At 44.7% G+C, this 24387-nt stretch overlaps 1 protein-coding gene across 1 annotated transcript; it reads left to right on the top strand.

Annotated features, from left to right (window-relative positions):
• The first annotated feature begins 28 nt into the window (after positions 1-28).
• ctbs (chitobiase, di-N-acetyl-) lies at positions 29-23156 on the top strand. The gene is made up of 7 exons (XM_078561893.1): positions 29-217; positions 4545-4683; positions 11129-11337; positions 17500-17671; positions 17762-17859; positions 20333-20494; positions 21396-23156. The coding sequence occupies exons 1-7, from the start codon at positions 29-31 to the stop codon at positions 21576-21578; spliced, it is 1152 nt and encodes a 383-aa protein (XP_078418019.1). The 3' UTR covers positions 21579-23156.
• Positions 23157-24387: the final 1231 nt, after the last annotated feature.

The following is a 24387-nucleotide window of genomic DNA, read 5'->3' on the forward strand; positions in this document are numbered from 1 at the left end:
GGTGGAGTTTTTTTTTGGCGCAGGAGCGATGATGTTCCGCGGGCGGACTGGACGGCCCCAGGCTCTGGCCCCGGCTGGGCCCCAGGCGCTGACCCTGGCCCTGGCCGTGTCACTCCTGCAGGCCCTGGGCGGTGCCGCCGCCGCTGCTGCTGCCATCGACTGTCCGTGCGTCGACCCGGCCCTTTGCCTGCCACTGTCCGGAGAGAAACCGTTCGAGGTCAGTGGGATGGGGATTTTGGGGGGCCCCCGTTGGGGATTTTGGGGGCCTCCGTTGGGGATTTTGGGGGGCCCCCGTAGGGGGTTTGGGGCTGGGGCATTGGCAATGGGGAAGGAGATGGGCCGTTGGGATGTGAACTTGTTTTTTCTCACGTGGTTCAGCCCCTCCCTCTCTCCCTCCCACTCTCACTGTCAAAAGACACTAGCTCACATCCCAATGCCCCATTCCCCGTGATTCAACTGACTACAACTAAGCACATCTTTCAACCCACATTAATATCAAATGACAGTAACTGTTCTGTAGTTGATGAGGTTAGCATTTGATTCAGAGTAATGTTGCTAAGTGGGCAGTGTGACAAGAAGAGCTCCAGGGATGTAACTTTCAGGCTGGATGTGTTTGGTATTCTGTTCTATCACTACCCATTTAAAAAAAAATCTTGCATAAACAGATGCAAGAATGAATAAACCACACACTGACTTGGAACTATACCGCTGTTCCTTCACTCTTACTGGGTCAAATCCTGGAACCCCCTCCCTCACAACTCTGTGAATTGCAGTGGTTTAAGGAGACTTGCCACCATCCCTTCTCAGAGCAATTAGAATGAGCAATAAATGTTGCCCTTGCCAGTAACATTCCCTTCCCATGAAGGAATAAGAAAAAAACTTAACCGAAAAATGAGCTCTCCAAAAAGGGGAATAACTCCCATGGCCGTACAAAACTGCCAGACTAGATGATGCAATTTTGATAGTCAAAGGGTCCACATCACAAAACTGCTGCTAAAGTAACACTGACTTAACAGTTTCATTTGAGACTATAAGATGCATGATGTGGGCAATGGAAGATGTCATTCAGACGCAGTACAGGCTTTGTTGGTGGGTGGGGGTTGGACTGTAGTTTGCTGGTTGGACCAAAGATACTGAGTTCTATTCTGGTCTAGTCATGTTGGCCTGACGGTAAAAATACTTGATGTTTGCGGAACTTTACTTTGAATGCAAAGTTTTAAATTCTGTCACATTAAAGTTCTTTTGTGAAAAAAGTTTGTTTACTTGAAGTTATCTTTGGAAGTTTATTGAGCAGCAACACTTGGAATGGAGAATTGGGATGTGAGCTCGTGTCTTTCCTCATGTGGTTCAGCTCCTGTCAGCAACATAAGTATGCAACATACTGTTGTATATATTCGGAGAGATTATCTTCTATTAGATGCTTTTTTTCTCTCTCTCCTGGCTGCCTTTAGATCAACATTGGTGGTAATCTGAGCAGTTTATCAGCTCTTCCTTATCCCTGTATCCTGGAGGCAATTATATTGATAAGAGAAAAAATAAGACCATAAGACATAGGAGCAGAAATTAGGCCAATCGGCCCATCGAGTCTGCTCCGCCATTCAATCATGGCTGATAAGTTTCTCAACCCCATTCTCCCGCCTTCTCCCTGTAACCTTAGATCCCCTTACCAATCAAGAACCTATCTATCTCGGTCTTAAATACACTCAATGACCTGGCCTCCACAGCCTTCTGTGGCAATGAATTCCATAGATTCACCACTCTCTGGCTAAAGACGTTTCTCCTCATCCCTGTTCTAAAAGGCCTTCCCTTTACTCTGAGGCTGTGCCCTCGGGTCCTAGTCTCTCCTACTAATGGAAACATCTTCCCCACGTCCACTCTATCCAGGCCTTTCAGTATTCTTTAAGTTTCAATCAGATCCCCCCTCATCCTTCTAAACTCCATCGAGTATAGACCCAGACTCCTCAAACGTTCCTCATATGTTAAGCCTTTCATTCCTGGGATCATTCTCGTGAACCCCTGGACCCTCTCCAGGGCCAGAACATCCTTCCTGAGTTACGAGGCCCAAAATTGCTCATAATATTCTAAATGTGGTCTGACCAGAGCCTTATAAAGCCTCAGCCGCACATCCCTGCTTTTATATTCTAGTCCACTCGAAATAAATGCCAACATTGTATTTGCCTTCCTAACTACCGACTCAACCTGCAAGTTAACCTTAAGAGAATCCTGGACTAGGACTCCCAAGTCCCTTTGCACTCCAGATTTCTGAATTCTCTCCCCATTTAGAAAATAGTCTATGCCTCTATTCTTCCTACCAAAGTGCATGAACTCACATTTCCCCACGTTGTATTCCATCTGCCACTTCTTTGCCCATTCTCCTAACCTGTCCAAATCCTTCTGCAGCCTCCCTGCCTCCTCAATACTACCTGTCCCTCCACCTATCTTTGTATCATCTGCAAACTTAGCCAGGATGCCCTCAGTTCTTTCATCTAGATCATTAATGTATAAAGTGAAAAGTTGTGATCCCAACACTGACCCCTGCGGAACTCCACTAGTCACCGGCTGCCATCCTGAGAAGGACCCCCTTATCCCCACTCTCTGCCTCCTGCCAGACAGCCAATCTTCTATCCATGCTAATACCTTGCCTCTAACGCCGTGGGCTCTTACCTTACTGAGCAGCCTCCTGTGCAGCATCTTGTCAAAGGCCTTCTGGAAGTCCAAGTAGATAACATCCATTGGCTCTCCTTTGTCTAACCTACTTGTTACCTCCTCAAAGAATTCTAACAGATTTGTCAGGCATGACCTCCCCTTGATGAAACCATGCTGACTTTGCCCGATTTTTACCATGCACTTCCAAGTATTCTGAAATCTCATCCTTAATAATGGACTCTAAAATCTTACCAACGACCGAGGTCAGGCTAATCGGCCTGTAATTTCCTGTCTTTTGCCTCACTCCCTTCTTAAACAGGGGGGTTACATTAGCAATTTTCCAGTCCTCTGGGACCCTCCCTGACTCCAGTGATTCCTGAAAGATCACCACTAACGTCTCCACTATCTCTTCAGCTATCTCCTTCAGAACTCTGGTGTGTAATCCGTCTGGTCCAGGTGATTTATCCACCTTCAGACCTTTCAGTTTTCCTAGCACCTTCTCCTTGGTAATGGCCACCATACTCACCTCTGCTCCCCGACTCTCTTGAACTTTGGGGATGTCACTCGTGTCTTCCACTGTGAAGACTGACGCAAAGTACCTATTCAGTTCCTCCGCCATTTCTTTGTTCCCCACTACTACTTCTCCAGCATCATTTTCCAGTGGCCCAAAGTCCACTTTTGCCTCTCTCTTACCCTTTATATATCTAAAAAAACTCTTGCAATCTTGTTTTATATTACTGGCTAGTTTACCCTCGTATTTAATCTTCTCCCTCCTTATTTCTTTTTAAGTTGTCCTCTGTTGGTCTTTGTAGGCTTCCCAATCAGCTGGTTTCCCACTGCTCTTCGCTGCATTGTATGCTTTCTCTTTAGCTTTTATGCTGTCCCTGACTTCCCTTGTCAGCCACGGTTGCCTCGTCCTCCCTTTAGTATGCTGCTTCTTCCTAGGGATGAATTTTTGTTGTGTCTCCCAAATTACTCCCAGAAACTCCTGCCTTTGCTGTTCCACTGTCTTTCCTGCTAGGCTCAGTTCCCAATCAGTTCTGGCCAGCTCCTCCCTCATGCCTCTGTAGTTGCCTTTATTCAACTGTAATACCATTACATCTGATTCCAGCTTTTTCCTCTCAAATTGCAGGGTGAATTCTATCATAGTATGGTCACTTCCTCCTAAGGGTTCCTTCACCTTAAGCTCCCTTATCAAATCTGCCTCATTACACATCACTAAATCTAAAATTGCCTGTTCCCCAGTGGACTCCACCACAAGCTGCTCCAAAAAGCCATCTCGTAGACATTCCACAAATTCCTTTTCTTGGGATCCACTACCAACCTGATTTTCCCAGTCAACTGCATATTGAAATCCCCCATGATCACTGTAACCTTGCCTTTCTTACACACCTTTTCTGTCTCCTGGGGTATCTTGTGCCCCACATCCTGACTACTGTTTGGAGGCCTGTACATAACTCCCATTATGGTTTTTTTATCTTTGCTGTTCCTCAACTCTACCCACACAGATTCTACATCATCTGACCCTACGTCATTTCTTGCTATCGATTTAATTTCATTTCTTACTAACAAAGCAACCCCACCCCCTCTGCCAACCTGCCTATCTTTTTGATAGGATGTATATCCTTGGATATTTAGCTCCCAGTCCTGATCCCTTGCAGCCATGTCTCCGTAATGCCCACCACATCATACCTGCCAATTTCAATCTGCGCCACAAGCTCATTTACCTTATTTTGTAACATCTGATTTTTAATTCCAGATTTTATTTATTTAATTCAAATTTCACCATCTACCGTGGTGGGATTCAAACCTGGATCCCCAGAGCATTACCCTCGGTCTCTGGAATACTAGTCCAGCGACATGGTTTACTGTGGCTGACAGTTTTGTTTTTGTACCAGGTCTTGGTCTTTGACGTTGGTGGTACAGATTGGAAGCATTATGACTGGACTAAGGTCACGACCATTGCAGCTTTTGGGACGTACGACCCTGATCTTTTGTGTCATGCTCATGCAAATCAAGTTCGAGTTGTCCTAAAAGGTAACTAATTTTATCATGGAAGAAAAATATTCTTCCTGTCCTCCAATGCAAGCTGTATTATTGAGAATCACAAAGGGACATGCTGTACACATCCTTGACTTTGCTATTCTGTCCCTTCTTGATCTTACAGTGCTGAACTTCCTCTGTGACTCTGATACTGCCATTGCTAAATATTCTACATTCTGTCTACAATATTAGAACATTTACAATGGGCATGCACTTGCTGTCTTCATGATTCCCTGTTCGTTGGGTTTTTCATACTTTACCCATTGATCCATTTTATAAATTCCTTTGACACTCTTGTGCAGCACCTTGGGTGTTTTATAGTCCCAAGACAGGATGGTATGTGACTTGGAGGGCAACTTGCAGGTGGTCTTGTTCTGAGGCATCTGCTGCCCTAGTTTTCCTAAGTGGTTTGGATGACGCTGTTGAAAAAGCCTTGATGAGTTGCTGCGATGCATCTTGTAGATGGTGTGCACTGCTATTGCTGTACGTCAGTGGTGGAGGGGATGAATGTTGAAGCTGGTGGATGGGGTGCCAATCAAGTGGGCAACTTTGTCTTTGATGGGGTTGAGCTTCTTGAGTGGTGTTGGAGCTGCAATTATCCAGGCAAGTGGAGAATATCCCATCACACTCCTGACTTGTGCCTTGTAGATGGTGGACAGGCTTTGAGGAGTCTGGAGGCAAGTTACTTGCTGCAGAATCCCCAGCATCTGCTCTGCTCTTGTAACCACAGTATTTGTTCTGATCAATAGTAATTGCCAGAATGCTGATGGTGGAGGATAAAGCACTCGTAACACCATTGAACGTCATGGGGAGATGAATAGATTCTCTCTTGTTAGAGATGGGCATTGCCTGGGAAGGCAGTGGCATAGTGGTATTGTCGCTGGACTAGTATTCCAGAGACCCAGGGTATTGCTCTGGGGATCCAGGTTTGAATCCCACCACGGTAGATGGCGAAATTGGAATTCAATAAATAAAGTCTGGAATTAAAAATCTGATGATGACCACAAAACCATTTGCCAATAGTCGCAAAAACCCATCTGGTTCACTAATGCCCTTTAGGGAAGGAAATCTGCTGTCCTTACCTGGTCTGGTCTACGTGTGACTTCAGTGCCACAGCAATGTGGTTGACTCTTAAATGCCCTCTGAACAAGGGCAATTAGAGATGGGCAATAAATGCTGGCCGAGCCAGTGACACCCACATCCGAACAAACTTAAAAAAAAAATATTTGTCACTTAGCACAAGCTTGATTGTTGCCCAGGTCTTGCTGCATGCAGGCAGGCACGGACTGTTTCAGCATCCCAGATACTGAACAGTCTGCGATCATGGTGTAACTGACCTTATGCTGGAGGGAGGTCAACGATGAAGCAACTGCAGATGATTGTGCCTAGGACACCACCCTGAGGAACTCCTTCAGTGATATCCTGGAGCCACCAATAATGCCTTGGTTGAATTGACCCTACCTGTTCCAACACTGCTTCATCTGAACAGTATATTTAAGCCTTGACTCCTTTTGCCCATTGGTGTGGAAGATTGATAGTGATGCAATGATATCAGGGATGCAATGATGGAACTGCATGAAATGCTGGTTAGGCCACAGCTGGAATTTTGTGTACAGGTCTGGTAGGAACATTCCAATACAGGAAGGGCATAATTGCTCTGGAGAGAATACAAAGGAGATTTACAAGAATGTTTCCAGGGCTGGCAAAATGCAGCTGTGAGGAAAGATTGGATAGACTAGGGTTGTTTTCCTCAGAACAGAGGAGGCTGAAGGGTGACCTAATTGAGGTGTACAAAATTATGAGGGACCTAGGTAGGGTAATTAGGAAAGACCTGTTTCCCCTAGCTGAGGGGTCAATTACCAGGGGGCATAGGTTTAAGATGATTATTAGAGGGGACATGAGGAAAAGCTTTTTCACCCAGAGGGTGGTGGGCGTCTGGAATTCACTGCCCGAATTAGTGGTTGATGCTGAAGCGCTCAACTCAATTTAAAAGGTCCCTGCACCTGAAGTACTGTAACCTGCAAGGCTATGGATCAGGTGCTGGGAAGTGGGATTAAAAATGAGTGGCTAATTTCTTCTATTTTTGGCTGTCGTAGACACTATGGGCTGAATGGCCTCTTTCTGCACTGTAACTTTTCTATGGTATTTTTCCCTATGTTTCAACACCCGTTGAAACATGATAGAGTTTGGGGTCATATGATCTAGGATTGTGGGAAAGGAATAATTATGTAGCATTCAGGAGGATTCTGGTGAAAGGCGGTTGAGATTTGGGAGAATTGGGGCTAGGAGTGGGGAAAGTCTAGGCATAGATTGGGGGAAAGAGTGGAGATCTAATGAAAGAGGCAAATTGCATTTGACATCTCTGGAACCATCAGACTTAGCTTTCATATGTTCCTGTAAGTTAGATATCCTGACCACTGGTTCCTGTGTAAATTGGCCCATTCCTGTCCTCTTTTCTTGCCGTGAGTATTTAAGCATAAATGTTCTGCCTGTTAAAATTAATGGACTGAAAATCATGGTCTGGGGTGCGTGAAACACTTTTCAGATACACAATTCCAACATATTCCTGGAATGTATTAGCCCATGTCCAGTGGCGTACCACAGGGATCTGTGCTGGGTCCCCTATTATTTGTCATTTATATAAATGACATAGATGACTATGTGGAGAGTAGGATTAGTAAGTTTGCGGATGACTCAAAGGTTGGCCGCGTGGTTAACAGTGAGGTTGAGTGTCTTGGGCTGCAGGAAGATATAGACGGGATGGTCAAATGGGAAGATAAGTGGCAGATGGAATTTAACCCCGAAAAGTGTGAGGTGATACACTTTGGAAGGAGTAATTTGACAAGGAAGTATTCAATGAACGGCATGACACTAGGAAGTTCTGAGGAACAAAGGGACCTTGGTGTGTGTGTCCATAGATCTCTGAAGGCGGAGGGGCATGTTAGTGGGGTGGTGAAAAAGGCATTTGGGACACTTGCCTTTATCTATCGAAGCATTGATTACAAAAGTAGGGAGGTCATGTTGGAGTTATATAGAACCTTGGTGAGGCCATAGCTGGAGTACTGTGTGCAGTTCTGGTCACCACATTATAGGAAGGATGTGATTGCACTGGAGGGGTTGCAGAGGAGATTCACCAGGATGTTGCCTGGGATGAAACATTTATGAAAAGAGGTTGTTTTCGTTGGAGCAAAGAAGACTGAGGGGTGACCTGATCGAGGTGTACAAGATTGAGGGGCGTAGATAGGGAGCAGCTGTTCCCCCTAGTTGATGGGTCAGTCACGAGGGGACATAAGTTCAAGGTGAGGGGCAGGAGGTTTAGGGGGGGATGTGAGGAAAAACCTTTTTACCCAGAGGGTGGCGATGGTCTGGAATACGCTGCCTGGGAGGGTGGTGGAGGCGGGTTGCCTCACATCCTTTTAAAAAGTACCCGGATGAGCACTTGGCACATCATAACATTTAAGGCTATGGGCCAAGTGCTGGTAAATGGGATTAGGTCGGTAGGTCAGGTGTTTCTCAATTGTCGGTGCAGACTCGATGGGCCGAAGGGCCTCTTCTGCACTGTGTGACTCTGTAATTCTGAGTGTTTATCAACAAATACTGTCTTTAATAAACATATTTCCATAAAATACTCAGCATGCAGTTCTAAAGTTTTTAATAAAATTAAACTGGTTCACAAGCAATGTTTTTAGACCGTGTGCAACCAAAAGTGAGCAATCTGTTTTCGTTTCTGACCAACAAAATATGCAACCAGCTGTGAAATTTTTACTCATGGCTCTCATGATTTCTGTTAATACATTCTTCTGCTAGTTCTGAGAAGTGCTTAGAAGAAAATCACAATTGAAATATTTATATAAATTTATCACTTACCTGAACTAAAAGCTTTGAAAATTCAGTCTCCGATTTCTTTCAAAGGCTAATGGGGAAAAAATAAGCTCTCCAGTGCTCAGAATAAAAGAGACCCTCCTTCAATTTTTGTTGATGCAACAACTTGTATTTATATAGGCCTGTAACAACTTCTGAGCTCCTCAGCGTTGGATTTGGGGGGGGTTACCACGAAGATGCACTGGGGAATCCCTCTGGGAAGCTCTCGGGTAAAGGTTTGCACAGCAATTGCCCAGAAGCGCGAACTTCCTCTGGACAATTGCCCTGCGCTGGGAACAATCCAAAAATGCGCTTTAAATCGCAAACTTCGGATGGTTCCGACAGTGTTACACCAATCATTACTCAGAAAAAGTTAGAAGAATTAAAACCTCTTCTAACTTCTGAGCAACTATTGTAAAGACCCAGACTCACCCCACGGCACTCCCTCCGACAACGCACCCCCTTCCCATGAACTTCCGACCCTCCCAACATCCTCGTATCCCAAATATGAGCACAGTTAAAATGGAAAACTGTTAACATGGAGCTTTGAATAAAAGATGACAGGGCATATTGTCTTTGATAACTTCGAATGAATATTCCACCTATTTAATTTTATGACAGCAGCTATATGTCTGGAATTAGAAAGCAGATTGCAGTTTAATTAAAATCCTACACAATTGAGTCCAGAGCCTAGGCCCAGCGCTCACGCTCCACTCTTCTGATTCTGTCCCACTGAGACTTCTCTTTGACCACTATCGGTGGTGGATCTCTCAGCTGTTATTATTTCTCCCCCCAGCTGATGAGTCAGCGCTTCTCCATGTTGAACATGACTTGGCGAAACAATGAGGATGGCAAGGGTGCACAATGTACTCAAGTGGGGTACTCCAATGTCAATTCACTCCACGTGATATCAAGAAATGGCTGAAGGCGCTGGATCGTGCAGACTCTGGGCCCTGACAACATCCTGGCAATACTGCTGAAGGCTTGTGCTCCAGAATGTGCCATGCCTTAGCCAAGTTGTTCAGGTACAGCTACAACACTGGCATCGGTCTGACAATGTGGAAAATTGCCCTGGTATCTCCTGTACACACAAAACAGGACAAATCCAACCCGGCCAATTCCCACCCCATCATTCTACTCTTGGTCATCAGTAAAGTGATGGAAGCGGCCATCCACAGTGCTATCAAGCGACACTTGCTTAGCAATAACCTGCTCACCGACACTCAGTTTGGGTTCCACTGGGATCACTCAGCTCCTGATCTCATTACAGCCTTGGCTCAAACATGGACAAAAAGCTGCTCTGTAAAGATCCTGTGACCTAGACAATATCCAGGCTTGGGCTGACAAATGGTAAGTAACATTCATGCCACACAAGTGCCAGGTAATGTCCATCTCCAACAAGAGAGGATCCAACCATCGCCCCTTGACATTCAATGGCATTACTGTCACTGAATCCCCCACTGTCAACATCCTGGGGGTTAACTTTTACAAGAAAATGAACTGACTAGCCATATCTGTGGATATAAGAGCAGGTGAGAGGCTATGACTCCTGTGGCGAGTAACTCACCACCTGACTCCCTAGAGCCTGTCCACCATATACAAGGCACAAGTCGGAAGTATGATGGAATGCTCTCCTCTTGCCCGGATGCCTGCAGCTCCAACAACACTTGAAGCTCGACTACATCCAGGACAAGCAGCCCGCTTGATTGACAACCCATCCACAAACATTCACTCTCTTCCCCCACAGACACAGTAACAGCAGTGTGTACCATCTACAAGATGCTCTGCAGGAACCCACCAAGGCTCCTTTGCAGCTCCCAAACCCACCACTGCTACCATCTAGAAGGACAAGGGCAGCAGATGTGTGGGAAGTTCCCCTCCAAGCCGCATACCGTCCTGACTTGGAAATATACTGCTGTTCTTTCACTTTTGCTGGGTAAAAATCCTGGAACTAACAGCACTGTGGTTGTACCTACACCTCATGGACTGCAGCAGTTCAAGAAGACAGCTCACCACCACTTTCTCAATGGCAATTAAGGATGGGCAATAAATGCTGGCCTAGCCAGCGACACCCACATCCCATGAATTAATAAACAAAGGACAGTAAAAAAGTCCTTGTACCCTCATCACAAGCATCACAATTTCTCCTCTTAAGCTCCCTCAATCTACCTCTTTAACTGTGCTTTTGTCACTGCTTTTGCTCGCTCCCTCTGGGTCAGAGGTTTTGGGTTTACTCCAGCAACTGACACACACGAGGGCAATACTAAGAGAGTGCTGCATTGCCAGAGGTTCTGTGATTCTGAGACAAAGGTTCAGGTTGATGTAGAAGACCCCCATTGACCCAGTTTGAAGAATGAGTCCTTATCAATTATCCCTCACTCAACACTGCCAAAATACCAAACTGTCCGTTAACTAATTTCCTATTTGTGGGGCCTTTGCTGGTCACATGTTAGCTAATGCATCTGCATCGTAAGCAATAGTGGTCACACTTTATAAACAGCTCTGTAAAGTGCCCTGGAATACTATGTTTTGTGAATGGCGCTGTATAAATGTAAGTTGTTTCTTCACCCATCACCAGGAGATGTGCCAATAAAGGACATTATAGACCCAAGTAACCGAACGATTTGGATCAACAATCAAGTAAAGTTGGCAGAAAGCCAGTTTATGGATGGAATTAATTTGGATCTGGAGGAAGCTGTTGAATTTCAATCTGAAGGATATTACGCACTAACTCAATTGGTAAACGAAACCACACAAATCTTCCACCGTGAAATCCCAGGGTCTCAGGTAAAGGAGCTTTTTTTTTAAAACGGGGCAGTTTACGTCCTATGTAATGGTAAAGCAACATGGATATTTTTCTAGATAAGGAAATCAAAATGATGATTTCTTGCTACTATTTGTTAGTGCGTCATCTTGTTACAAGGCTGCTTGGACCACAGCTGAGCTTAGTCATTGTCGGCTGGATCAGCTTAAAGTGAACATGCAGCAGAATTGGTGATGCAGCACTTGTAGCCCAGAATTAGAAAGTGAATTGAAACCCAGCTTCCAGGGATGGCAATGGCTCAAACTGTAACTTTCAATAAGCTTTTAAGAATGATACAGCACAAAGGAGGCCATTCAGCCCATTGTGCCTGTTGCTTGTTGTCCCATTTCCTCCTCTGATACCCCACAACCTTACCAATTGTTTCCCTTCAAGTATTTATCTGAATCCTAACTTTCAAAACATATTTAATCTGGTTCAGCCATGCAGGTAGTACATTGCCGATCATTATAACCTGTGGTTTTGAGGAAAAAATTCTTCCGCCTACATGCACCACCCTTCTCTCCGGAATTGCTTTAAACCTGGATGTTCTGGTTACTGACCCTCCTCCCACTGTAAACAGATTCTTCCTTACTCTGTGAGAACACTGCATAATGGGGAGGCAAAGTTGTGTTTATACTACATCTATAAAATCCTTTGGTAATTTCCCATTGACCCATGCAAAAGGTTACACTGAAATTAAGGGACTGTTAAGTAGCTGAAAAAAAACTGCCTTTTTCTTTACTCATTGGGTGTTAGTGTCACAAGCAAGGACAGCGTTCATAACCCATCCCTAACTGCCTTTCAGAAGGTGATGGACAACTGCCATCCATTTGATGTGGGTACACCCTGAGTGTTAAGGAGGAAATTCCAAGATTTTGACGGTGAAGGCACAGTGATATAGTTACAAGTCAGGATGGTGTGTGTGGCCTGGAGGGGAACTTGCAGGTGATGCTGTTTCCTACTGTCCTCATTCTTCTAGGCAGTACAGGTTGGGCGGTTTGGAAGTTGCTTTTGAAGATGCCTTGACAAGTTGAAGAAGTGCAGCTTGTAAATGGTATGCTGCTGCCACTATGCCGATGTTGGAGGGAGTGAATGTTTAATGTGGCGGATGACATGCCAATCAAGCAGGCTGCTTTGACCTGGATGATAAGCTTCTTGTGTTGTTGGCGCTGCAGCAACACATGACGCTTAACATCAGAGGGGGAGGCAATGGCGTAGTGGTATTGTTGCTGACTAATCCAGACACCCAGGGTAATCCCGGGGACCCGGGTTCACCTCCCGCCACAGCAGATGGTGGAATTTGAATTTAATAAAAATGTGGAATTAAAAGTTGATTGACCATGAAACCATTGTCGATTGTTGTAAATCCCGATCTGGTTCATTAATGTCCTTTAGGAAATCTGCTGTCCTTACCTGGTCTGGCCCACATATGACTCCAGACCCACTCTTATGCTCTCTGAAATAGCCTAGCAAGCCACTCAGTTATATCAAACTGCTACAGAGTCTCAAAAAAGGAATGAAACCGGATGGACCACCTGGAAATGACAACGGCAAAGTCCTCCTTACTAACATCTGGGGGCTAGTGCCAAAATTGGTAGAGCTATCACAGGCTAGTCAGTCAACAGCCTGACATAGTCATCCTCACAGAATCATACCTTACAGCTAATGTTCCAAACTCCACCATCACCATCCCTAGGTATGTCCTGTCCCATCGGCAGGACAGACCCAGCAGAAGTGGCAGCACAGTGGTATATAGTCGGGAGGGAGATGCCTTTGGAATCCTTAACATTGACTCTGGACCCCATGAAGCATCATGGGCAAGGAAACCTCCTGCTGGTTACTATGTGCCACCCTCCCTCAGCTGATGAATTGGTGCTCCTCCATGTTGAATACCAGCACTGAGGGTGGCAAGGGTGCAGAATGTACTCTGGGTTGGGGACTTCAATGTCCATCACCAAGAGTGGCTTGGTAGCACCACTACTGACTGAGCTGGCTGAGTCCTAAAGGACATAGCTGCTAGACTGGGTCTGCAGCAGGTGGCGAGGGAACCAACAGGAGGGGAAAACATCCTCACCAACCTGCCTGCGGCAGATGCATCTGTCCATGATGGTATCATTAGGGGTGACCACCTCTCGGTTGTTGTGGAGAAGAAGTCCCACCTTCACATTGAGGATACCCTCCATCATGCTGTGTGGCATGACCACCATGCTAAATGGGATAGATTTTGAACAGATCTAGCAACTCTAGACCGGGCATCCAGGAGGCACTGTGGGCCATCAGCAGCAGCAGAACTGCACACGAACACAATCTGTAACTTCATGGCCTGGCATATCCCTCACTACCATTATTATCAAGCCAGGGATCAACCCTGGTTCAATGAGTGCAGGAGAGCATGCCAGGAACAGCACCAGGCATACCTAAAAAGGTGGTGTCAACCAGGTGAAACTACAACACGGGGCTACTTGTGTGCCAAACAGCATAAGCAGCAAGTGATAGACTGAGCTGAGCGATCCCATAACCAATGGATCAGATCTAAGCTTTGCAGTCCTGCCACATACAGTCATGAATGGTGGTGGACAATTAAACAACTCACTGGAGGAGGAGGCTTCGCAAATATCCCCATCCTCAATGATGGAGGAGCCCAGCACATCAGTGCAAAAGATAAGGCTGAAGCATTCGCTACAATCTTCAGCCAGAAGTGCCGAGTGGATGATTCATCTTTGCCTCCGGAGGCTTACCAAACATCACAGATGCCAGTCTTCAGCCAATTTGATTCACTCCATGTGATATCAAGAAATGGCTGAAGGCACTGAATAGTGCAAAGGCTATGGGCCCTGACAATATTCTGGCAATAGCACAAGACTTGTGCTCCAGAACTTGCCACGCCCCTAGCCAAGCTGTCCCTGTACAGCTATAACACTGGCATCTGCCCGGCTATGTGGAAAATTGTCCAAGTATATCCTGTACACAAAAATCAGGACAAATCCAACCCAGCTAATTACTACTCTATCGGTCTTCTCTTGATCATCAGTAAAGTAATGGAAGGGGTCACAACAGTGCTATCAAGCGACACTTGCATAGCAATAACCTGCTCACTGATGCCCAGTTTGAGATACACCAGGGCTACTCAGCTCCTGACCTCATTACAGCCTTGGTTTGAACATGGACAAAGGAGTTGAACTCCTGAGGTGTGGTGAGAGTAACTGCCCTTGACATCAAGGCCGCATTTGACAGTGTGGCATCAAGGAGCCCGAGCCAAACTGGAGTCAATGGGAATTGGGGAAAAACTCTCTGGTTGGATTTATACCTTGCACAAAGGAAGGTGGTTGTTGGAGGTCAGTCATCTCGGCCCCAGGCCATCACCGCAGGAGTTCCTCCAGCGTACTGTGCTTGCCCCAACCATCTTCAGTGCTTCATCAATGACTTTCCTTCCATCATAAGGTCAGAAGTGGGAATGTTCGCAGATCGCAATTGCTCAGATACTGAAGCAGCCATGTCGAAATGCAGCAAGACCTAGACAATATCCAGGCTTGGGCTAACAAGTGGCAAGTAACATTCGCGCCACACATGTGCCAGGCAATGACCATCTACAACAAGAGAGAATCTAACCATCGCCCCTTGACCTTCAGTGGCATTAGCATCACTGAACCCCCCCACTGTCAACGTCCTGGTGGTTGCCATTGAACAGAAACTGAACTGGACTAACTATATAAATACTGTGGCTACAAGAGCAGGTCAGAGGCTGAGAATCATGTGACAGGTAACTCGCCTCCTGATTCCCCAAAGCCTGTCCACCATCTACAAGGCACAAGTCAGGAGTGTGATGGAATACTCCCCATTTTCCTGGATGAGTGCAGCTTCCACAACACCAGAAGCTTGACACTGTCCAGGACAAAGCAACCCCCTCGATTGGCACCACATCCATAAACATTCACTCCCTCCAACGCTGACGCACAGTGGGCAGCAGTGTGTGCCATCTACAAGATGCACTGCATGAATTCACTAAGGCTCCTTAGCGAGCACCTTCCAAACACACAACCACTACCATCTAGAAGGACAAGGGCAACCGAAAGGTTGGAACATCACCACCTGCAAGTTCCCCTCCAAATCAGTCACCATCCTGACTTGGAAATATATCGCCGTTCCTTCACTGTCACTGGGCCAAAATCCTGGAACTCCCTTTCTAACAGCACTGTGGGTATACCTATAGTACATGGTCTGCAGTGGTTCAAGAAGGCAGCTCACCACCACCTTCTGAAGGGCAACTAGGGATGGGCAATAAATGCTGGCCCAGCCAGCGAAGCCCACATCCTGTGAATAAAAAGTAAAGAGTATTCCATCACATTCTTGACTTGACTTGTAGAGTCCCATTGTGTGAGTTTGAAGCCGACTTTTACTGTTGAGGTTTTCACATAGCAGACCTTAGTAACTCGGATTACCTTTGTTTAATTCTTGAGTTTCAACTCACTGCCTTCTGGTTAAGGTAGTAATTACATGGACCATACAAATGCTGAGTTATCTGATCTCAGCTAGGATGTTGGAGAGCACAATTTACCCCTGGCATCACTCTGCCACGGATGATTAAATGTGCCATTTGATCACTATCCGCCAGACATTCTGTAGGGAATGTGACAGTGCTGAGATTGGGCAAAGACATGTTTGATTTGCCTGCCAGCACTTGATGTCTGGCCTAGCATTACCCAGACAAAGTGACTATGTATTTTAATGTAGCATAGCCTGCACTTTTGGGACTGCTATTCATAGAATGACCACCTCCTCTGCTGTAACCATTCAGCTCATTGTGTCTGTGCCAACTCTAAGAGCCACGCCCCTGCCTTTGCCCTGTGGCCCTGCAATTTTTTTCTCTTCAGATAATTATCAAATTCCCTTTTGATTCCTATGATTGAGTCTTATCTCCACCACACTTTCAGGCAGTGCGTTCCAGGTCCTACATTTTACACAGGGGGGGAAAAAAATGTTTCCTTCTAATGTCACCTCTCCTTTTGCCAGTGGCTTTAATCGATGCCCTCTGGTCCTCACCTTTCCACCGATGGGAACCATTTCTTATCTACTTTGTCTACACCCTTCATGATGTTTAACACCTCTATCAAATCTACTCTCAACCTTCCCTTCTCTAAAGAGAACAGCCCCAGCTTTACCAACCTATCCTTGCGATTGTATTCGTTCTCATCAAACTTTGCTGCTGCTTCTGCAATGCCTTTATGTTCTTCCTAAAATGTAGTGCCCAGAATTGGCACGGTACCCCAGTTGAGCAGGACCAGTTTTCTATAAATGTTCTTGATAATTTCATTTGTACTCTGCCTCTAATTATAAAACCCAGGATCCCAAATACTTTACTTCCCGCTTTGTCAACCTGGCCTGCCACCTTCAATGATTGTGCACATATACCCGCAGGTCCCTCTATTCCTGCACCCCCTTTAAAGTTATCCTTAATTTTCCCTTTCCTCATTCTTCCCACCAAAATGTATAACGTCACACTTCTCTGCATTAAATTTCATTAGCCACTTGCCTGCCCAATCAGCCCATTCCACCAGTCTGTCTCTGTCTCCTTGAAATTTAACACTATCCTCCGCACAGTTCATAATACTTCATGTGTTTTGTCATCAGCAAGTTTTGAAATTGTGACCTGTGCACCAAGTTTTGGTCACTAACATAGATCAAGATTTGCCGTGGTCTTAATACTAACCCTTGGGTGTATCTCACTATATACCTTCCTCCCGTCTGAGAAATAAAACAAACAAAGAAACAATTTACTGTTGCTCTTTGCTGCCATTCAACCAACTACATATCCATGCTGTTACTTTCACTTTTATTCCATGGGTGTCCAACTTTGCCACAATTTGGTTGCAACTTGATGCTATAGGAGAGGAGAGAAAATTTGGAAGATACTGCGTGACTGTGGGGAATTGAACCTGATTAGTATTTTGATAACCTAAGAACTTAACGATTCTAGCTTACTATTTTCCCCAAAGTGTATTTTGTTTTATACAGTCATAAACCTGTAAACGTTCTTCCTCATTAAATTCACAGTAGGGGGAGTGCTTATTAAAAAAACCATATAACTACTGGTGATATCCAGCATAAGGAATGAACTAAAATTAACCTGTTTTTATTTGACATTTTAGGTCACATTTGACGTGGCATGGAAACCAGGCTGTGTAGATGGCCGATGCTATGATTATGCAGCAATTGCACACTCTTGTGACTTTATATTTGTGATGTCCTATGATATGCAGAGTCAAATTTGGGGTGATTGTATTGCAAAGCCAAATGCACCGTATAACCAGACCTTAGCAGGTATGTACAATATGACTTTCTGGTTCAGGAACTACCTGCCCTATATCGTTAATCTAAGATTGTCATTGGGTTTTTTTTTGGCCCATTTAGGTTATGATGCATATCTCAAGCTGGGTGTTCCCCCAGTAAAGCTAGTGATGGGAGTTCCATGGTATGGTTATGACTATCCTTGCATATACTTGCTTGAGGTAAGCTCTCATTGTCGTGTGGTTTTCAGCTATCCTAATTATTTATAACAATCACTTATAAACTATTATCTTGTTGCTGTGCAAACAGCCCCATTGATTCCTTTTTCTAGAGAAATGAGTCGATTGTATTGCACCAGAAATGAGATTGAAGTCTGTTCATCTGAAACACATCCTTCTGATATGTGAACAGTCCAGTCAAGACATATAATTGTAATTTTGATTTTTAATCTCTCTCTTATGTTTACTTTTCACTAGTTTCTATTTGATCCATTAGCTTGTTCTCTGGGTTCATTTTATTGGTGCTATTTTTATTTTATTTTACTGAAGCATTCCCTTAACTTCACGATTCTGGGTTATAAATCTCAAGCTTCTCCGATCCAAGCCTGGTTGAATGCAGCCATTCAAGGGCCGAATGGCCTATTCCTGCTTCTGTTTTCTATGTTTCAACTAGTTCATGGCTGATTTCTGTTTTAATTCCATCTACTTGCCTTGGTTCCATAACCCTCAATGCCCAAGTCCTTTCTCTCTTCTTTCGAACATGTTGCCTCACAAATCCTTGTCATCTTTCTCGGAACTTCACGTTCGAACCCTCCAATCTGGTTTGTGCCTCCATCAGGAAACCGAGCCAGCTTTTACCAAAGTCACAAATGATATCCCACTTCGCTGAGAAAGGTGAACTCTTTGCCCTTTTTTGACCCTATCTATAGTCTTTGACCACAAAATTTTGCACCAGTGCCTCTCCACTTATCTGGTTCCATCCTTATCTATCCAGTCGCAATCAGAGACTCACTTTCATTGGCTTCTGTTCTTGCTCCTGCATCAATGCCACTAGTGTCCCCTTAAGGACCTATCCTTGATCTCCCCTCCATCTACATTCTGTCCCTTGGAGACATCATCTGACCACAAACTCAGTTTCCACATATATGCTGACGACATTCACCCAGCTCTACTCCTCCACTGCCTCACTTGCCCATCCACTATCTCTAAACTGTCAGACTGTCTGACATCTAGTACTGAAAGAGCAGAACTTTCTACCGACTAAATACCAGGAGACTGAAGCCATTGTTGTCAGTTCCTTTCATAAACTTTGTTCCCTTGCCACCAAAACCATCCTCGCTGCCAACTGTCTCTGGCTGAACCAGACTGTTTGCAGCCTTGGTGTTATATTTGCCCCCACAAGGTGAGCTTCCAAGCACATATCCAAGCCACCACTAAGACCACTCATTTTCACCTTGGTAGTGTTGGCTGACTCCACCCCTGCCTCAGCTTATCTGCTGCTGGAACCATTATCCATGCCTTTGTTACTTTTATTCGAATGCATTGTTGGCTAGCCTCCCACATTTTTATATCCCCTTGGCAAAGTTGAGGGCATCCAAAACTCTACTGCCTGTGCTCTAACTTGCACCCAGTCATGTTCAGCTACCTCCCCTGAGTTTGCTGATGTATACTGGCTCCCGGGCTAGCAATGTTTTTTAAAAGTCCCCCCCCCCCCCCCCACCCCTTGCCTTCAAATCGTGCGCCCCCACCCCACCACCAAGAGGTCTCTCCCCTGCCTATCTCCATGATCTCCTCCCGTCTTGTTACACCCCCAGATTTCTGCACTCTGCCAATTCGGACCTCTTGAACATCCTGATGTTTAATCCCTCTGCTCTTGAAGTCTGTGTCTTCAGCTACCAAAGCCTTAAACTCTGAAATTTCCTCTCTAAAGCTCTCTGACTCTCTTTCCTCCTTTCAGACACTCCTTCAAACCTAAGTCTTTGAAGCTTTTGCCCTAATATGCCCTTCTCTGGTTCAGATTTTGTTGGATAAAGCTTGTGAACAGCACCCTGGAACGTTTTATTACTTTAAAAGCATTTTATTGTTGTTGCGTAACAAAAACCCATCTACCTCAGTTTTGACATCTTCAGTTGACCTAGCCTGAACAGCTTCTGGGGAGATAGCATTCCAGAATTCCACTTCCTTCATGTGAAGCGCTGCTTCTTGACATCATCCCGGAGGAGCCTAGGTTTAATATTAAATCATGCCTGCTGTTTTCAGCCCTCTGTATCTGCCATAAGCCTCCTTTTTTTTTCCTTATCCAATCGTCTATATCACTGCCCTGTTCTGGGCTCCCCTACCTGAGCTTTCTCCCTATCTGATCATCTTAAACACATCAACTGGATCACTCCTCGATCTGCTATGTTCAGACTTATTACTGTCCATTTGAAGTTACAACTTTGTCCCAGTCTATAAATGTGCCATTTAACTTTTTATATTTTAATGAGACCCTCCTTTCTTAATTGTAAGGTTTAAGTTTCTCTAATTGTCCATCATAACCTTTTACATTGGAGATTGGTTATGCCCTTCCTACATTTTGCAAGTGTCCTAAGTAGTTATATTCACAGTTTAGAGTGAAAAATTGAAGATTGCATGCCTAATCCATTTGACTATTGTGCTGTAACAGTCTATTTATTCACATTTTTGTATTTTTCAGGCTGGTATGTGTGTAATCCAGAGTATTCCTTTTAGAGGTGCTCCTTGCAGTGATTTAGCTGGACCTCAGGTCCCATATAAAAAGATCATGCAGCAACTCCCCAAATCAATTACTGGCAGATTTTGGGATGATGACCAGAAAGCTCCATATTTTATCTACAAGGTAAGACCATTCAATAGCTGCACAGCGGAATAAAAGCAAAATGCTACAGATGCTGGAAATCTCGAATTAAAAACAGAAACTGAAAACGATGGAAATGCTCGGCAGGTCTGGCAGCATCTGCTGAGAGAGAAACAGGGGTCACAGACCTGAAACATCCCTCTCCAGATGCTGGCAGATCTGCTGAGTGTTTCCAGCATTTTGTGGTATTGCAGCACAGTGAAGACCTACGCACTGTTGCTTCCTTGTTAGAATGCCAGCATTGCAGTCTTTCATGACTCAATAACCTGAGCAGAGGATTAACAGAGTTCGGAACATGTTTGTAGGGTGGAAATGTGTGTAGCTGGAGAATTGACAAAACAATTGGATTTACAAAGCACCCAAATCATTTCAGTTCTTTCACTGTTGCTGGGTCAAAATCCTGGACCTTTCCTCCTAACAGCACTGAGGGTGTACCTACACCACATGGACTGCAGTGGTTCAAGAACGTGGTTCTCCACCACCTTCTCAAGGGCAACTAAGGATGGGTGAAGGAACAGCGATATAGTTCCAAGTCAGGATGGTGTGTGGCTTAGAGGGGAACTTTTGCAGGTAGTGGTGTTCCCGTGCATTTGCTGCCCTTATGATCATTACCACCTAGAAGGACAAGTTTGGAAGGTGTTGTCAAATAAACCTTGAATTGCTGCAGTGCATTTTGTAGATGATACAATAATTGCTAGTGACGCTCACAGTGGAAGAATAAATTAAAAAGTGAGTTTTTTTAAGTACAGTAACACAGTTCTGCAGTTGTCCTGAAATTATCCATGGGGTGTTAGCAGATGAACAGCCTTGTGTTATTTTAACAGTCTATTAAATCATTTGTACTTTAGCTCATATCTGTGTAACTTTTTGATTTTCTTGGCAGGTTAATGGCACATACCATGAGGTGTGGTATGATGACCCACAGAGCATTTCAATTAAAGCATCTCTCATCAAGAAACTTAATCTCCGTGGCATAGGCATGTGGAATGGAAATCTCCTAAACTATGATGATCCATCAGCAGCAATGCAAACTGAAGAAATGTGGAAAGCACTGTACCCTTTCTGAGGAAAATTGCCAGTTTGAATCATTTAACCTCATGTGATTGTTTTGATAATTGCAGCAGCAAAAAATGAGTTACTTTGAGAAATCAAACGAATGCAAATCTAGGGGGCAGATTTAGCATTTTATGTAACAAATTTCTATTCGATGAACAGATGGACTAAGGTGGACTAATGCACCCAACATGTTGGTATGCACGCTTATCAGTATTCTCTCATATGCTGCCGCATTTTAAGTTGTTTACAAAATGCACCAAATCTGCGTCAGCTCTCATGACAGGCAGACAAAAACTTCTTGCCACTAAATACTTAGTTCAGGGAACAATTCAGCTTTCCACTCCTCCATCACCCCCTACTCCTCAACCCCCACCTACGGCACCTCCCCATGCAAACGCAAAATATGCAACACCTGCCCCTTCACTTCCTCTCTCCTCACCGTCCAAGGGCCCAAACACTCCTGAAAGCAGCATTTCACTTGCATTTCCCCCAACTTAGTCTACTGCATTCGTTGCTCCCAATGTGGTTTCCTCTACATTGTAGAGACCAGCGCAGACTGGGTGACCGCTTTGCAGAACACCTTCGGTCTGTCCACAAGAATGACCCAAACCTCCCCTGTCGCTTGCCATTTTAACACTTCACCCTGCTCTCTTGCCCACATGTCTGTCCTTGGCTTGCTGCATTGTTCCAGTGAAGCTCAACGCAAACTGGAGGAACAGCACCTCATATTCCGACTAGGCACTTTACAGCCTTCTGGACTGAATATTGAGTTCAACAACTTTATATCTTGAACTCCCTCCTCCATCCCCACCCCCTTTCCGTTTCTTCCCCCTCCCTTTTGTTTTTTCCAATAATTTATATAGATTTTTCTTTTCCCACCTATTTCCATTATTTTTAAATGTATTCCATCCATCGTTTATTTCACCCCACCCCCATTAGAGCTACCTTGCTTGTCCTGCTCTCCACTCTTAATTAGCACATTCTTTTAGATAATATCACCACCTTCAACACCTCTTTGTTCTTTTGTCTGTGACATCTTTTGGTTATCTCCTCCTATCACTGCTTGCTTGTCCCTACAACCACCACCACCACCCCCCCACCCCCAAACCAGCTTATTTCACCCCCCTCCTATTTTTACTTAGTTCTGTTGAAGGGTCATGAGGACTCGAAACGTCAACTTTACTCTCCTTCGCCGATGCTGCCAGACCTGCTGAGTTTTTCCAGGTATTTCTGTTTTTGTTTTGGATTTCCACCATCCGCAGTTTTTTGTTTTTATTACAGCTTTTCTGTTGATTGGTAATCAAATCAGCTGTGTATATCTGCTGTCTGTTTTATGCACATAAAATGATGAAGGCAATCAAGTATTATTTTGCTGTGGTTATCATTTTGAACTTAATGGAGGATAAGGGAACTGAAAATAATGAGGTTTGAATGGGTCAGCAAACAGTCCTGTTTACTGTTGTTGATTTTTAATTAATATTACAAGGCACTGTAACTATTTGACTTATCTTGAGTACTTTACAATTTTCTATTCCCGAAGGGGGCAGTTTAGCTTTTTTACAAAATAAAATGCTGTCTTCAAAGTAAAGTGATGTTGCTGCAGGAGATTCTTTATTTGCATAATTTCCTAATTTCTAAAAATGTGATTTAAGTAGCTCTCAAAGTGAGATTACGACCTAGGTAAGTGCACAACTGTGGTGTGGAAATTACAGGAACACGGTGAAATCCAGTTCAAGGTACAGAAGGGAGAGGAAAAACATTTCAGTGATCAGAATAAACACCCATGTCCTTGGAAAACTATAAATAATTTAAACTAAACACTGTCTTTGCAACAAAACCCAACCAGTTCTTGAAGATGTTAGGATTACTAAAGTCGTGCAGATGCATTCAGAGAAAGGTACTTGAAAGTAGTCTATAGGATGACTATCATTTGTGTGCAGTCGACTGTTGTGCTCTATCTCCCTGGCCTGTCGTTACATAATGATCATTTTGCTCAGTGTAAAGATACAAACAATTTATTGCAACTCCCTTCTGTCCTTGATGTTTGGGGCAGTTACTGGGGGTATGGGGAGTGGTGGTGTTGAAAGGAGAGAAGTGGGGTGGGTGGGTGTGATTGAACTGAAGAACCTGAAAGTCACAGGAAGGGCTATGCTGATTTTGGTCCCAAGGAGAGTCTTGTGTTTTTTATCTTTCACAGCACTGACTCTGCTGGGATCGGTTCATTTAATTAGCTTTTGCCAATTAGAGGGCAGCCTCTGAAGATCCAAGATTCATGGTAGAGTGCAGCAGCAGGTTAAAGGAGAAGTGGGGGGTGGGTGGGGAGGCAGGAAAGTGGAGTTGAGGCCACAATCTGATCAGCCATGATCTTATTGAATGGCAGAGCAGGCTTGAGGGGCCAAAAGGCCTACTCCTCCTATTCTTAGGCTCTCAAGTGGTTAAGTAGAAATGTGTTTGACTCTTAGTGAACTGGTCAGGTAGCTGGGCTGGAAAATGCCTTTTGTTTGTGTGTACCACTTTTAAACAAATGGGGCTGGAAATTTGTTTGTGTGGCGCTGCCTCAAGTGGCGTTCTGGAGACCTACCTTCCCGGGGTAGCGATCCACTTCCTGTGCAGCCTGCCTCAGTTTGCAGCAGCAGGAGTGCAGGTTGGTGTCTCCTGTGTGTGTGCGCCTTGAATTAGCACACTTTTAATATCACACAGAAAACCAGCTGATGAGGCACAGATTCCAGATCTGGGCGATGCACATCCTGTGTAAGGCTGTAAAGTTTGTGTTGCACTACTGTTCCTTAAAGAACCAGGCATCTAAATTAATGGAATTT

This window comes from Cetorhinus maximus, chromosome 17 (genome assembly GCF_964194155.1).
Source record: "Cetorhinus maximus chromosome 17, sCetMax3.hap1.1, whole genome shotgun sequence".
In the NCBI taxonomy this organism is placed as follows: Eukaryota; Metazoa; Chordata; class Chondrichthyes; order Lamniformes; family Cetorhinidae; genus Cetorhinus; species Cetorhinus maximus.